Raw genomic sequence first — 15,761 nt, forward strand, 5'->3', positions numbered from 1 at the left:
ATTTTTAGACAAGTTCGTTAAACCACAGCACTGCAAATTCAGAGGTAATTTCTTCAAGAAGCTCTAAGCCTTTCTAAAAGGGTATTACTTACTGTGATCAGCTGCTTATCACCATCTTTTCCTGCTTCTTTTAGCTTCTGAATAGGTTCCTCAGATGATGGCAAGTTACTGCATTTTGATGCTAATGAAGGATTTGACAATGGAGCCCTTGAAATACAAATATATTTCATGTTAAAAATGGAACTGCTTATACACGTCATGCTAGATACTCAAAACTTTGTGATTAGTACAAACTTTACCAAGATGCAAATCCAAATTAATTAAAAAAAATACAGTCCTGGTATATCTTAATGTGCAAATCAAATGGAAAAATAAGGAAATAAAAGGATTAATCAAAAACACAGTCTGTAACTAGCCTAATTACAAGGTTTTTTTTGGTTTCTGAAAAAAAAAAAAAATATTATCAAGCGGGTAGGCTTGCCTCAACCATTAATACCAGCATTTAAAAGAGGCACTATCAGAGCATGACCAATGGTGCCTAATGCTTTGTATTTCCAAAGTAAGATTTAGGTATTACACATCAGGCTGCTAAAGCAGACCACGCAAATATATTCTCACAAATCTAAGTCAGATGTCAAATCCCTACAATTCAAACTTGTCCTCTTCTAACAGGTGGCAGTGAAGGGAGGAAGACCCAAGGAATAAATGCATCGGTGTCGCTGCGATCTTACTCAGTTTAAACCTCTCCTTGTCATAGCTGAAAGAAACACTGGAAAATAAAATAAACTATCGCCAAAACCATTCTATGAACGTGCTCCTATATTCAGGGGGAAAAAATTGACATTTGTTCCAGGTTTGGATAAAACTCGTAGAGATTGCCAAAGCAAAGCACACACAAAAATACACATACTTCAACTAGGTATTTACATATTTTTCTGTTTCTGAACAAACTTAATTGTGGCACCTCCTGTAGCACAGGCAGCAGGTTAATCTAGTGAGCTTTTTAAAAAATTAACTCTTCCAGACATTTTTAAAACAGCATTTTGTGCTAAATCAGGAGTAATTTTTTTATTCCCTTCATGTGCCCTAAAATTGCCTTATATAGCTACTTCAAGGTTTGTCTTTTCCTACAAAGCCCTAAAGAGAGCTACATGGTAGATATGCACACAGGTAACAGATTACTCTATTTTATGGCAGGATTACCACAGGAAGAATGATGGCTTAAATCTTGGATATCATATAGAAAGCAGGGTAAGAAAGGTCTCAGAATTAAAATATATATCCAGATTAATAGTAAAGCGATATGAGCTTGTTCAGGTAATAAAGGTACTAAATTTAAGTATATACCATAAACCTGTTTGGCAGTTGAGAATAAAAATATAAAGAATCAAAGTTATTGCAGTGCTTATCAGTACATTTTAAACTACTCATTTAACTAGTTTGCATCTACCTTACCAATCATCTTCTGTGAAGTTCCATAGAAGTAGAGTTTTTCAACATGTACAAAAGGGCTGGTTAGTCAAAATTGTTAATCTGGCTTCAGAGAGGTGTACTGAAAATTACCTGAAACATTTCTTCTTGTCCCCATTATGAATACAGAACAAAGTAACAACACACTGACCACTGCTCAAGGTATCAGGTACAAAGAAATTTTTGTCTTAAGCTTGTAATTGGCTAAAACCAGAGCCTATGTCAGAACTGCTCAAAAATGGTAACAGTCAATGTGATTAAGGCTAAAATACAAACTTGAACTGTAAGACAAATTTAGTACTAAGAACTTTTTAAAATGGCTGCTGACATTTCACAGCAGTCACAAAATTCTGAATTAAACCTCCTCCTCCTCACCTAAAAAAGTTCACATGTACAACACTCCCATAGTACAAGGAGTAGAAAAACTCCTCCAGATGTAAGTGAAATAATTCGGTACATGAAAATCACATGGCAAATCCTTCCCCTACTCCCTGGTTCTCATCTGATTTGAGGAAGAAACCAGTATAAATGTTTTCCCAACTCTGTTAAATAATACTTTTTGAAATAAATGTGCAGCTACAAATATCTTAATTATTTTCTTACCAAAGCAAAATCATCCCTAAACAATAGGATAAAATGAAAGTCTGTTTTTCCGAAGGACAAGTCACTTATTTGAAACTGAAAACTGAGGCTGGGAGGAACTGTTTTATAATAAATTCTTTCATAACTCTATCCATGCAAGGTTACTGTAATTTCATAATGTATGAAATACCATACCTGTTCTCAGATTCAGAAGTTTGACTTGTTACTGAAGTTTGCATCAACTGTGTGGGAGCCAAATCTACAATTAATCAAAGATTATAACTTCATTATAAAGTTTTTAGTTGCAAAACAAATTTGAGTTACACAAACAGTAATTTTCAAAAAAGATATTCAAAACAATTTTGCAATCTGTTCATGGCCAATAAAAAAATATTCAAGTTTGAGGCAGTATTCACATGGTTCTCCAAATACACTTTAGAAAAAAGGCATTTTTCTCCAACATTTTGACAGCAGTTCTGCAGGACAGTTTGCCAGAAGCTAAACAAAGCCAGCAGTAAACTACACAGGAGTTTAAATATGTTTACACTGACACACATATAAATAGCTGTCTGTATTTTATTAGAATCATAAATGTACAGTATGCCCCATCTGAGGCATGTTCTACAACACTTAAGGAAAAGAAACAATCAAAAACAGCAAAAGAAAGAATTTTTTTTTAATTCTGTAACAGAAATGAAGAGTAGTTACCCTTCAAAAGTATCCTACAATGACAGGCAAAAAACTCCAGCTATTTAGTAAAGCTAGATAATAATACAGTGCACTCAAACTAAGGGTCAGATTAAAAAAATACATGAAAATCCAAGAACATACCCCTCACCACTAAGAACAGAAAAAAAAAAAATAATGAAGAGACAACTTAGTGATTTATTGACAGTATTTCTTAGTCAAATGCACTTTAGTCAAAATATTCACATCACACTCATCATAAACTTTGACAAACTGCATTCACAGGCTGATAAATGAAGACTACATAATAAAAACAGGGGAGTGATTATTCAATCAATAATTTGGTTAAAATCAAGTAGAAAATTTTAGAAGAAACAAATGTAGATACTTATTCAAAGGAAACAGAGCAGAGAATTAAGAAAAACCAAGCCAAGAGAAGAAGCCAACTGAAATATGCAAGCTTTACTGCTTTATTACATGGAAAAGGAAAGAATTTGGTTGGGTTTCTCCTCTTTCCTACTCCACAGCTCAGAGAAGAAAGCACATTTCAGTGCTACTCAAGTGGCCTTGGGTGTGACACAAAGGAACACAAAACCCCCTGGTCAAAACTTCCAACTCCTGAAGTTTAGTTCTGCACCAGCTAAGCCTTAGTCTGTGAACCATTCCTCTTAAAGGGAGACTTATCATTCCTACAGAACTGAACAAACCAAGTAGAGAAATCTGCAGTAGAGCGTTACCTTGAGGCTCACTTTCTCTGGGTTCTTTTTTTAATTGTTTTGGTGGTCTAGGAGCTGTAACACACTTTACAGGAGAACTTTCTGGACTTGATTCCAAATGTAATCGAAAGTTCTAAGCAAAAGAGAAAACATTAAATTAAAAAATGTCCAAATTATTCAATACTTTTAACCAATTAATAAAACCTCTAATTGAACTAAGTATTGAAGTTTTGAATACAGCGTCAGTTTTATGCTAATTTAAGTAGACAAAATGCAACTTATTAGCTAGTTGATAATGAAGTTTGTGATATTAATTTCAAAAAATCTTTTTCGTTTTATATGTAAGCTTGTAAAATATTTTCTATAGAGTACAGTTATCCTTAAAATCCTAAACTTTAGTAGAAACACATTCAGATAAAGAAATGAGAGGAAAACAAGTTCATTTACTCCAAAGGTGTAATACACCTTTGCAAAACAAAACAGAGAAGCTGAAGTGTCCATATGAATCCATACAACCTTTGGCTCCAGCACAAAATTTTATTGATCAACATTTAGTTAAACAACAGAATCTAGGAGGGTGAAATCAATTAATTTTTCAGCTTACTATCACCCGTCTATAACAATACAGCAGTAAATTTCTAATACATTTGAAAATTTTAAGTTACTGTAAAGGAAAGTCATTGTTAAAACAATTCTGAGCATGGGATTCTCAGAAAACAGAATAGATTTAGAACACCCTCCCACTATACACCATAATTAAAATAACTTACCTCATCTGGTCTTGGCTCACATAAATGTTTTGTCAAGTTAGGCAACAGACCATTTTCTGCACCTTTCCTTGTGGGCTGCTTTGTTTCTAACGTCACTTCTTTAGCTTCAGCTCTTTCAGATGAAGGATGTGATTTCTCCTGTGCACAAGCTGTACTTTCATTCTCAAAGAGTCTTGTTGACAGCTTGCCTTGTGCCTTTGAAAGCTCTGCTTCTGCAGCCATTTGACTTGCCTCTGAAACTTCAGGGAAATCTTTTAAAAAAGGAAGCCTGGGGACATTTGGAAAATTTGAGTTACTTTGCTTGACATTACTAGCTTTCAGCAATTTAATTTTGGTCCATTTAGAGTTTTTGTTTGAGGAGTTATTTCTACCATTCAGAGTGCATTTGACAGGCATTGCTTTTTTGCTAGGGAAAAACCGTTTGCACTGAGTACTTTGACTGGGTTCTTTCTGAGTAAGCATTTCACTTTGCTGTAACTGTGTGTCATCATGCTTTTCTTCTGCTTTGCTATCCTCTGCATTAGGGGAATCTTTTCTCACTTCCACTGTATCTGACTCAATTTCACCTGCAATTTCTTCACAAAGTTCAAGGATGCTCACCCTTTTGGATTTTGCATCATTCTCTGGCTGGTCAGCCACATTTGTTTCACTTACAGATGGCTGTGAAGTATTTTTTGGTTTTGTACTGGGTTTTATGTTCTGATGTGTTTGTTGCTTTTCCTTAGATGCTGAAGAATTTGGCTTAAGAGAATCAGTTTCCACTTTCTTTGTGTTGCTAGAATTAGGAGATACATGGCCCACTTGGTCTTTCTTGACTTCTTCAAGACTCTCAGCAGGACATGACGAGGACCCTTGAACACTTTGTTGAAAGCTACTGGAATTATCCTTTTTATTGTCTGCTTTGCACTTTTTCAGAGAGCTGGTCACTCCTACACGTATTTCTTTATCCTCATTTTTATTGTTTGGCTTTATCTTTGTGTTTTTCTGTTCCGTTTTCCCTCCAGCAGATTTCAGTGGTTTTGCTGCAACACTGTGAGTCTGTTTTTTTGCCTGGCTACTGTGCTTAACTTCTGGAACTTTTTCTTCTTTAACTTCTCTGCTGCGCAGGGATCTTGCTGGAACATGCACATGTGTTAACTGCTGCAGTCTCTCTGATCTCCTCGTTACTGGCTCATTTGGTGCAATTAAGCACTTTGACTTGGAAATTTCTTGCACAGATTTTTTCTGGCATACCTCCTTATTTTTTGCAGATTTAGGCTGCTGCTGTTGAACTGTTTTGCCAGGTATTGTTTTATTATTTGAGTTGAGTGCTGATGATCTTGTAGTCATGCGTGTTCCTGCTTCAGGTTCATTGGTGTTATTACTGAAAGAGTCAAACAATATTTTTTTCAGCATCGAGAAAGTACAATCTGTCGTAAGATTATTTTCCTTCCTCCTCTGACTCTTTCTTTTCTTTTTAAAAACACTGGATCTTATACTTTCAGTATTTTTGGAATAATTTGCTCAAGAATTATCCCAAAAAGGCAGTCACTTCCACCTAGTTACTATTAAGTGCTATATTTAATGTTTTTTATGCATGGCAAGACTGAACTATGAACCCCAGATCAATACTTTATAACATTTCTAGGAGTTTTTAATCACTGATGCTTGTGACTTTCAAATGAAGTATGAGTTACATATATACAGATAGATAATATTAGATTTATTTTTCCTTCAGAAACTTTTTTGAAAGAGGTCTTTCTCGATTTCAAGGCACTCAGATGGTTGCAGGGAAAACTCATGTAGCAGTCAGCATACATAATGATTTAAATCTGATCTCCATTCTAGCACTATTTAACTATTTACTGAATAATTCAGTAAATAGTTTTAACTCAGATTCCCTCTGCTTATATTGTTTCTGCACTAATGTAGTCTATCAAGATAATGCAGAATTATGCAATTTTTTTGTCACTCACCTGTTTGGTTTGACAGAGGTTTTGAGCACAACTTTCTCCTGCACTGCACACTGACTGGGCTTTGATTTATTTGAGCCATGTTTTGTATCTGACACTTCTTTTTCCTTCTTTGACAAAGATGGTTTGCTGTTCTTGTCCAGCTTTGGACGTTTAGCAGAAGGTTCTACTAACGTAGACTTCCTTTTCTGAGCTGCCATTTCTGTAAAAAAACAAGCAACTCAGCTTTGAGACTCTTTGCCAAATATCGTAACTTTTCATTTTTATATATTCACTTTCCTTTTACAGTCAGATCATGGTGTGATCAGAAAGTAAATCATTAAAGCAATCTCAAATCAAATTACACTCATTTTACTTACAGGTTTTTACAAGAGGCAATTGATGTTTAGGCCAAAGTAACTTATCAAGGTGTGACAAGAGCATTCCTTATGCATATGCTTGCAAACAGGATGTTTCATGCCACCTATGAAGAACAGAAAATGTTCATGCAGTAAACACTTCATAACTTCCTATTCAAGACTGCATTTCCACCCTCTTCCATCCCCTCAAACAATGCTTAGCTTTAGAGTTTCATTGATAAGGAGCTAAAAAAAAAAACCCAAATCAACAACCAACCAAAAAACAACAGACAGATTTTATTTTTTATTTCCATATCCAACAATTTTTGGCACTTTGCTGTCTTAAGTGCTATCCTTTTACCTTTTGAAATGTGGTAAGTAACAGTACAATTCAAAAGGAAGTTTCTCAGTCTTTCACCCTTTTCCAGAAAATAGTGTGCTGCTCTCTTTCAGAGCTGGCAAAAAACGTGGGACTGCTGTCAATCCTGTGCTTCACAGCAACAGGGAATAAATCCATTAGACTCAGTTACCAAGTTTTGTGGCTGCGACAACAGAATTTCACAGACATCAGCAACCACCTACAACTGTTCCTTCTAATATGACTTAAGCTACAAATCAGAGATGGAAAGCCTAAAAAATAGCATTGTTAGAGACATTTGCCTTGGGCAGTTAAAGACAATGTTTTCATGAGAACTGAAATGATGTTAACGATGCAGAAGTTACTCTGCACAAGAGTCTGAAAGCTAACAGAGATTCTTGATAAAAATATCTTCACAGATTTGGCTGATCATCCCTTTCTTATACATTTCTGACTTGTGAAACTTTTCAGTTCCCTTATTCAAAGACACCGTTATTGTATTATGATATAGGTAATAATTGTTCAATAAAGTTTCACTAACAACTTTACAAAATAAAGTTTACTGGAAGACTCAGGGGTCAGAACTTCCACAACACCTTTTTCAACCACGAATTACCTATTAATTTTTGTCACTGACAGACTTACAGATTATATTATATACAGATTTCTATAAAACTACATTGCTTTTCAAACCTTAACTGATCTGATGTTAAATCTGACACATTTTTAAAGCCAAACAGGAACAATTCACCAGTTTTGTAACACAGACCAGACACTTTCAGTTCATTACAACTAAAGTATGACTTCCAGTATTGACAAATGTATGTCTTTCTCCAACAACTATAAAGATATTTATGTTAAGCTCCTTTTAGTAACTCATCATTATCCAAAAGGAAAAAGCAAACAACTGTATTTTTTCTTTTCTTTAGACTTTATATTGTTCTTAACCTCATTTTCATTTATCCACTTATGAAAGCATTTCTAACCATGCAAAATCAGTAATTTTTTGTCTTCTGACTTTCTCCTTTAAAGAAAATACATGATAAACAACCCATATTTGAGGTATATTATTTTTAATTCTACCCAGGAAAGCAATCTCTAACAGCACTTTTTGTGGTACTATTTTCATGTCTCTCCTAATGAAGTAGGTAGCAGAATTTGTGTGCCTACGTTCTAATAGCTCATGAACTCCACGACACCTCACATGTCTATGGGTTTCCACCAGTCAAAGGAAACCCATCAGAGATGCAGTATGGTCACTCATCCTGAAAACAGCAGCCCTAGCTGCTGAATAGGTCTGTGGTCTCTTTGAGCACAACACCGACCCTCAGAATTTGAGAATATCATGACACTGTATACACCCGGACCTTCTTTGGTTTTTTCCAGACATGACATGGCACACTCGGGGAAGACTTACAAGTACAACACAGAAAGTACAAAACTTCCCTCGCTGGTACTCCTTCTCAGGCAACTAAAAAATACACTCTCCTCCCACGGACCTCTTGAACGTCAATTTCTTTCCTACTAATACTTTGTACAACAGAGCAAAGTCTTTTCCAGACATTCCAGAACTGGCAGTCTCTGCCCTGGAGAAGTCACCCTCGAGTAAAAGCCGGATTATGGAAAGCAGGGAAGACACAGAAGTGCAGGAACAAACCAGAACGCGAGCAAAGAAAGGTTTGGTGCAAGAAGTACGGGGCGGGGCGGGGGGGAACCCCGAAAATAAAACAGAGCAAACAAAAACCTCAAACCCCAAAAATCCAAACCAACAAACGAACAAAACAGAGAAACGCGAGCCGCACAGCTCCCAGTCTTTAGAGCAGGGGCTGAGGCAGGTTGCCCACAAGCTGGACAGGGCGCGGGGATCTCGAACCTGAGCCGTCCCGGCTGAGGGCCACGGCAGCACCTGGCAGCCCCTTCGGCACAACTCAGGACGGAGGGAAGGGAAGGGAAGGGAAGGGAAGGGAAGGGAAGGGAAGGCCTCCAAACGTGGCCCGGTGTCAGCCGCCCCAGCGCCCCGCGGTGACAGCCCTTCCAGGGCAGGGCCTGGCGGCGGGACCCCATTCCCGGCCGGGAGCTCCCGCGGCCGGGGCCGCCGGGGGCAGGGCGGGGGTGCCGGGATAAGGCCGGGCGCCCGCCACGGCTCCCGCTCCCGAGCGGGCACGGCCGGCCCGCTCCCCCCGCGACAGCGGCGGGCAGGCCCGGGGAGGAGCCGCCGCCGGGCTCTCGGCCCCGGGCGGGGGCGCGGGGGGCAGCGGGCACGGGGCAGCCGGGGGTGACGGGACCCGGCGGGACACGGGTGGGGTGGGGGGGAAGTGTGGGGGAGAGCAACTTCCTCAGCGCCCCCTTTCCCGCCCCACGGTGTGCCGGCGGCAGCTTACCTCGCGAGGGTGTCAGCGACGTGCCGGCGCTGGCGGAGGCGGCGAGCCCGAGCCTCGAACCCGCCCACAGCCGGGCACCGCCGCGGCACCGCCCCGTCCCGCCCGCCCCGGCGCGCTGCGCCCCGCCCGCCGCCGGCCCAGCCTCCCCCGGCGGGGACGGGGCATCTTCCGGCGGGAGTCGGAACGGGCAGGGCGGAAAGCGGCGGGGTTCGCGCATGCGCAGCCGCCTGTGAGGGTGGCTGCCGTGTGGGAATGTTAAGGAATGCAGAGACGGTACTAATTAGACACGCATCTAAGGACTGGAGGGGGTTTACAAGAACGCCTATTAACAGGATTAGGGGGAATGGCTTCAAACTGAGAGAGAGTAGGTTTAGGGTAGGTATTAGGAAGAAATTCTTAAATTCTTCTCTTGCCCAGAGAAGCTGTGGATGCCCTATCCCTGGAAGTGTTCAGGGCCGGTCTGGATGGAGCTCTGAGCAACCTAGGCTAGCAGGAGGTGTCCCTGCCCACGGCAAGGGGGTTGGAACCAGACCATTTTTAAGCTCCCTCTCTGGCAGCAATGTCCCAGTGGCTCAGCCTGTTCGCACCGCTGGGCACCCCAGCCTTGTCCTTGGGCCAAAAACAAAAGGGAAAAGCAGCGCCCATGTGTTGTGGGGCCACTGGGTAAAAAGTGATTGCGGTGGCGGCCTGCGCTGTGTCAGGGGCTGACACCTCACAGCTGGCAGCCATAGTGAAATAAAGAGAGTCGACTGGGAAGGGGCCTCGTCAATGTGTATAAATATCCAAAGGGAAGGTGTCAAGAGAATGGAGCCAGGCTCTCCTCGGTGGTTCTAAGCAGTAGGACATGAGGCAATGGGCAGAAACTGATGCACAGGAAGCTCCATGTGAACATGAGGAAGAGCTTTACTGTGTGGGTGACTGTGGAGAGGGACAGATTGCCCAAAGAGGCTATGAAGTCTCCCTCACTGGAGATATTCAAGAATCATCTGGGCACAATTCTGTGCCATGTGCTCTAGGATAACCCTGTTTGGGCAGGAAGGTTGGACCAGATGACCCTCTGTGGTCTTTTCCAACCTGACTGATTCTGTGTTTCTGGGATTCTGAGTCCCACCAAGTTCCTGGTGGTATTACAGCAGATGTGCTTGCAGCAGTGTTTCCTTAGTGTTTGTGGGCCCCTTGTCACAATTATGTTTGCAGACAGCTTTGAAATAGGTTACTCAGCTGCTGCTCAGGTGTGCAGTTGTGCAGACAGCTGCCTGCTCCCTTGGCAGAGGTGTGTCATGGTGTCAGTGTATGTCACTTAGGTATAAAGCAGGATGGATGCTTTTCTGTGTCTGGGAGATTAAAGAGGGTTCTTGAGTGTGACTTGGTCCTGCACTGTGTCCACTCCTCTCTCCAGAGCACTGAGTTCACTCAGTGAGCTGCCTTGTTGAGTCCACTTGTCCAACTTGTTTTGCTTTCCTAAGTTCAGCAGTAACTCTGAAGGTGCCATCTAGCTCCATTCTGTGTATTCTGCACAGCGTTTCACAATTCACTCTGTAGCATAGCCATCTATCTGTGATTATTGCCATGGTCTAGGATATTTCAGTCCTTGCAACACTTGTGTTTATACCTCACCAAAACTTATGTCATGGCTTCTTTGCCTCAGGATATTTATGTGCCTGAAATTGTTGTCTGCATTGGCATTCTGGGGTGTAACTGTGGGTTTGGTTTCCTTCAAAAGGAAACCATTATGCACACTCCAAGACCCTGGATGGTAAGTGGGAGCCATCAGAGGATTCCCTTCAAAAGTGAACTGCTGATCCTATCTGGAATATTGATACAGAGGTACCTCATGCATACTTAGTGTGCTCCATCCATATTACCTTCCTAGGGGTAACCTGGAGTAGGTCCTACCTGAAATGCACATAAGTGTATCAAGATCTCAACATTTGGTATCTTTGCTCTGCATGCCCACTCCTATCAGTCTTTACTTGCCAGTACAGACACAGCCTCAGTTTATTTGACTGTGAATTCACCTAGTGATGTGCATACACCACTGGAGAACAGTGTGATGAACCTCAGCCAAAAGCCATTACAAGTTTTAGAGGAAAAGGTAGTATTTGTGACGGGGTTTCTCACAGAGATTTCTGATTTCCTTCACAATTTCTGGTTACAGTTCACTGATCTAAAGGAGATCACGGAAGTATTTTATTATTTGATTCTGTAAATATTCATTTGTTAGTGCTTGAAGTATTTAAAAAAAGGCTATTTTTGTTTTTATAATAAACATTCTAGGTCTGTTTTATAATCTTCAAAACATTTTAGTGATTTCTATTGTTATCACATTTATGGGATTGTTGGAAATTGCTGTCAAGTTTCTAACTAGCATAAATTTGTTTATTTAAATATCAAATTTACCTGGAGACACTCTGTTTTGCTTGTAAAGTTTTCTGTCTCTTTGTCAGCTGGAACACAGAACTGCTTTCCTTGATAAGTCCTCTTTCTGGACACACTTCACTGAAGCACAGTTTGTACTGGATAAACGGGAATTTTCAGCAGCTGTAGTTTTTTTTTAAAGCCGATAGGAGGAGATGTTATTTATAACTCCCTGTAGCAGCTCCTCTTTAATGCATGATAATCTTCTGTGACTTTACAATGAATGCAGCCACATGTGGTCTCCTGCTCTCCTTCAGTAACTGACAGAATATTTTCCAGATGAAGGATATTTTAATCACTAGCCTGCATGTAAATTTCCTGAAGGATGATAAAAGCATTTCTTTATGTTACCATTATCTTTATAAATTTAAAATTATGTTTTCCCATGTCTCTTTCTTAGGAACATGAAGCAAATAAACTTAGATTTTCTTCCATCCTTCTATGAAATAGTAATTTGCTGTACAGCTGGGAAATAGTAAAGTAGCGGGCATTCTTATAAAGCATTAAATTGCAAAATTTGGAAAAACTTGTTTCACGGGATAGAAGAATATCAGTAATTTTCCAGTTTTCCACAGAAGGTGGCAGCATTCTGAAGCACTGATGTCAGTGTGAACTTGCTAGCAAATGCCGCTGTTGAAAGAACACAAACTTTACAGAAATTTACTCTCCTTGGAGGTTGTGGTGAGTATAAACAGGAGTGCTTGGGCATGAATTGTTGTTGAACTGGGGAACCTGGGGAGGGAGGAGAAACTGCATTCACATAGGAGTAGGACAGATTTAACCCCAGAAGATTTAACCCCTTTGTTAATTTAGCCATGTTTATTTACCACTGCAGTAATACTGCTGGAGTGACTCTTGTCTGAAGCTATGTGAAAAATTACTTGGTTTTAGGTTATGCCTTTTTTCACGGAATAACTCAGCTGATAATGGATCACTCCACTAATTGCAGAGAATGTCCTGTTGGGCTGCAGCTTTGGGAGATGAATGTCACCAGAGAGTGGAAGCTTCTCCTATTATTTTCTCCACTTCCTTTGCCCACTCCCAGCAGTGTTCTCCAGCTCCTTAACCATGTCAGCCTCCATCTAGCACCTGAGGGACCCCCATTGACATGCAAATTTAACCTCCTGAGCTAGCAAAAAAACCCCAAGCAAACAAACAAAGCCAGTGGAAAAACTATCATATTCTACCAGACTAAGAAAGGCTGCGGACCGTGTGACTGGAATCAGGATAAGAAAAGACGGGAGGAGGAAGCACGAACCTTCCCCTTTTGGCATGAGGGAGCTGTTACCATTGACAGCTGCTTGTGAAACCGCAGCCTTGGGGCGGGCTGCACAGTTACAGGATTGAGCTCCTGATCCCAAACTCCATCCCAGCCGTCCTACCAGCACGTGGGTTTTACAGCCCCCTTTGACATGCAAACGCACTTCCCACCTTGCCCTCCTTTTTATCAGACATCTCATCTCAGCAAGGAAGTGGTGACAGATAACCAAAAGGCAGGAGCTGCTTAACCTTTCACCGGTAATTAACCTTGCAAGCACCGCTCGAGCCTCAGAATGCCTCAGACAGGTGAGGTAAGGCCACACGGGAAGCTCATTTAAACCAGTGGCTTTCTAATCACTTCATATACAGAATATTTAAGGAACTGGAGGAGCTGACACAGCACAGGGCTCCGATTTTCCTCCTTTCAGCAGATTCAAAAAGTCCCTCTATCCTGCAAAGAAGGGGGAAGCTGATTTTTGCATCTCCAGTAGAAGGAATGAGACAGGAAAATTGGATCCTTAAGAGGAAGAGATGCTTGTCAATGAAGAACCACTATCTGCTTACCAGATTTTTCCTTTTCTTCTGTTGGAATGAAAATTAAACAACAACAACCAAAACCCAAAAAGTGCCTGAGATATTCCACAGCAGATTGGCTGCAGCGGAGTTACCTGGGGGGACCCAGCATGTATGCTGGAGGTCAGTAGCAGGTCCCCAGGGTGAGACTCTTGGGCTTCTTTCTGCCTTTCTTATTCATTGCCATGAGCACTCCAAGGCTCTTTTTTACAAGCTGGCACGCTGGGATGAGAACCCCAGTAAGTGGCACAGGTTGAAGTGTGCCTGTGTGTTACAGCAACTCGATGACTCAGGGAACAAATGTTTCCTTTTTTTCCCTCGGGGTGATGATGCATTGAGCTGAGGAGACCCGGGGAGAAGCAGACTGCAGGGTTAAAAGTCTTCTTCCTGGCAAGTGTGAGTCACTGGCAGGAGCCAGGTAGCTACAGGAGTTGTAGCTGGAAGAGGCAGTTCCCCTGTGAAATTCCTGTGTAGATGGCACATGGGACAGCAAGGAATGCAGATTGTCCTGGCTGCCTGGAGCTAAAGAGCTTTACAGGACAGTTCGTTGAAAAAGTGGGGGGCCATGTTTGAAATGGGGAGAGGGAGAATTTGAATAGTTGGTTTTCTTTTGGTGTTTTTCTTTTTGCAGGGAAGCAGGAAAAAATATTGGGCTGGGACTTGTCCACTTTGCTTCATGCTGAGTGTGAATTTGGGATTTTTTGTTTTCTTTTTCTTTTTCGGGGGAATAGGGTAGCAGGAATTAAAAAACCTGCACATAGCTACATCTGGAGGGGAGGCTGGTATAGTTGGCTTACAGAGATTTGGCTCTGGGACAGAGTTGATATATGTGTGAGTGGTACACAGGGGTCTAGACCATTGCAGAAAAAGGGAGAAGGCTGTTGTATGAAACATTTGGGAACTGCTGAGATAAAGTAAGCTGCTCCATTCTGTTGATTTGAAGGGCTCAAACACTTGACTATGAGATCTCAGCTGGAAATTGCAACTTGCAGCATGGAGAAGGTAAGGAGAAGCTTCCTGAACCACATCTGGGGAGTAATTCTTGAATGTGGAGCCCTTTTCCAATCTCTGTAATGATGAGTCTAGGCCTCGGAGTGACTGCACTCTGCAACAGTCAGCATGTTGGTACCTGAAGTGTGACACTCAGTGCCACGTTGACAGGACCATGTTGAGATGCCTGGAGTCACTGCTGCTTTATTGGCATTTTTTTGAAACCAGCTCTTGGGGAATTGTAGACTTTCATCCACAGCCCTTTCTGCTAAGTATTTTAAATGGTGCTGTTATGTGTCTTGGTTTCTGAAAAGAGCATTAATTCTTCTGTTTGGTGTGAAACGTATACCATGGATTTGTTTCTCTGTATTCAAAGAACCATATTTGCCTATTGGATATTTTCAGGTTTTTAAAGTATTTTCTTTTTTTTTTTTGCCAAGAGTGGACATAACAAATTACACCTTTTTAAGTCTTGGTCTTTTATGATCTGGTGCTAAGACAGCTGAGGCCACAAATGGCTCTTGGGTGACTGAAGGCCTCACAGAGAAAAAGAACTGTACTATGCATTGACTCCAAGGGATAAATGTTAAGAGGTGGATGTTCTCAAGCACGTATGTGATATGTCCTGTCTTAGTCAGGAGGGTGGAACTAGATATCTCTAGAGGACCCCTTCAACTCCAGCTGCTTTGGAATTCTGAACTAGGAAAAAAGTTTTTTTAAGAGGTAGGTGTCTGCAGCCTTCATGGCCTGGATTTTCATTTTTGTTCTACTCCATCTTTTCAGTAAAAAGTACATTGAGAACTAACAACTTTCTCCCACCTTCAGCATTACCTAGCTCTGTTGATGCCTGGATACTCAGATCACATGAAAAGCCAAATAAAGACCCTGTGAATTCACACTGTTTTGAATAGAGGGCACACTGTGGACTTTGGCTCACTTAATAAAAACTGTGTGTGAGGTACAAAGTTACTACACAGCAAAAATGTTTATGGCATTTGCTTCTAGCTTGTGTGTACCCTGTAAGATCTGAGGTGTCTGCATTTTTTGTTTCAGAAAATCTGACTGGGAAAGCTTGAAGATACCCATATTAAAATTTGATTGTTACCACCTTGCACACTGTGCTTTTTCCCTAATGAGGTATAAGGACACTGTACATTGGGGGGCAGGGGGGAACACTGGCTTTACAAATTTTTGCTTGATGCAACTTTAAAGATAAATGTCTCATGGAGATCAGGCCTAAATTAAGACAGTGCAGAGAGACAGAAA

The 15,761-nt window shown here is 41.1% G+C and overlaps 1 protein-coding gene across 3 annotated transcripts in view; it reads right to left on the reverse strand.

Annotated features, from left to right (window-relative positions):
• ESCO1 (establishment of sister chromatid cohesion N-acetyltransferase 1) overlaps window positions 1–9,306 on the reverse strand; it is a 33,000-nt gene extending 23,694 nt beyond the window's left edge. For all 3 annotated transcript variants that reach the window (XR_010784710.1, XM_066562349.1, XM_066562357.1), the window contains exons 1-7: window positions 9,255–9,306; window positions 6,537–6,640; window positions 6,181–6,379; window positions 4,226–5,588; window positions 3,477–3,588; window positions 2,248–2,311; window positions 93–207 (exon numbers count right to left, since the gene is read on the reverse strand). Coding sequence is in view for 2 of the 3 variants with exons in the window: in XM_066562349.1 (XP_066418446.1) it covers window positions 93–207; window positions 2,248–2,311; window positions 3,477–3,588; window positions 4,226–5,588; window positions 6,181–6,377 (1,851 nt within the window). In the remaining variant the exon portion in view is untranslated. The remainder of the gene's footprint in view (window positions 1–92; window positions 208–2,247; window positions 2,312–3,476; window positions 3,589–4,225; window positions 5,589–6,180; window positions 6,380–6,536; window positions 6,641–9,254) is intronic.
• Window positions 9,307–15,761: the final 6,455 nt, after the last annotated feature.

Source organism: Molothrus aeneus, chromosome 1, assembly GCF_037042795.1.
Source record: "Molothrus aeneus isolate 106 chromosome 1, BPBGC_Maene_1.0, whole genome shotgun sequence".
In the NCBI taxonomy this organism is placed as follows: domain Eukaryota; kingdom Metazoa; phylum Chordata; class Aves; order Passeriformes; family Icteridae; genus Molothrus; species Molothrus aeneus.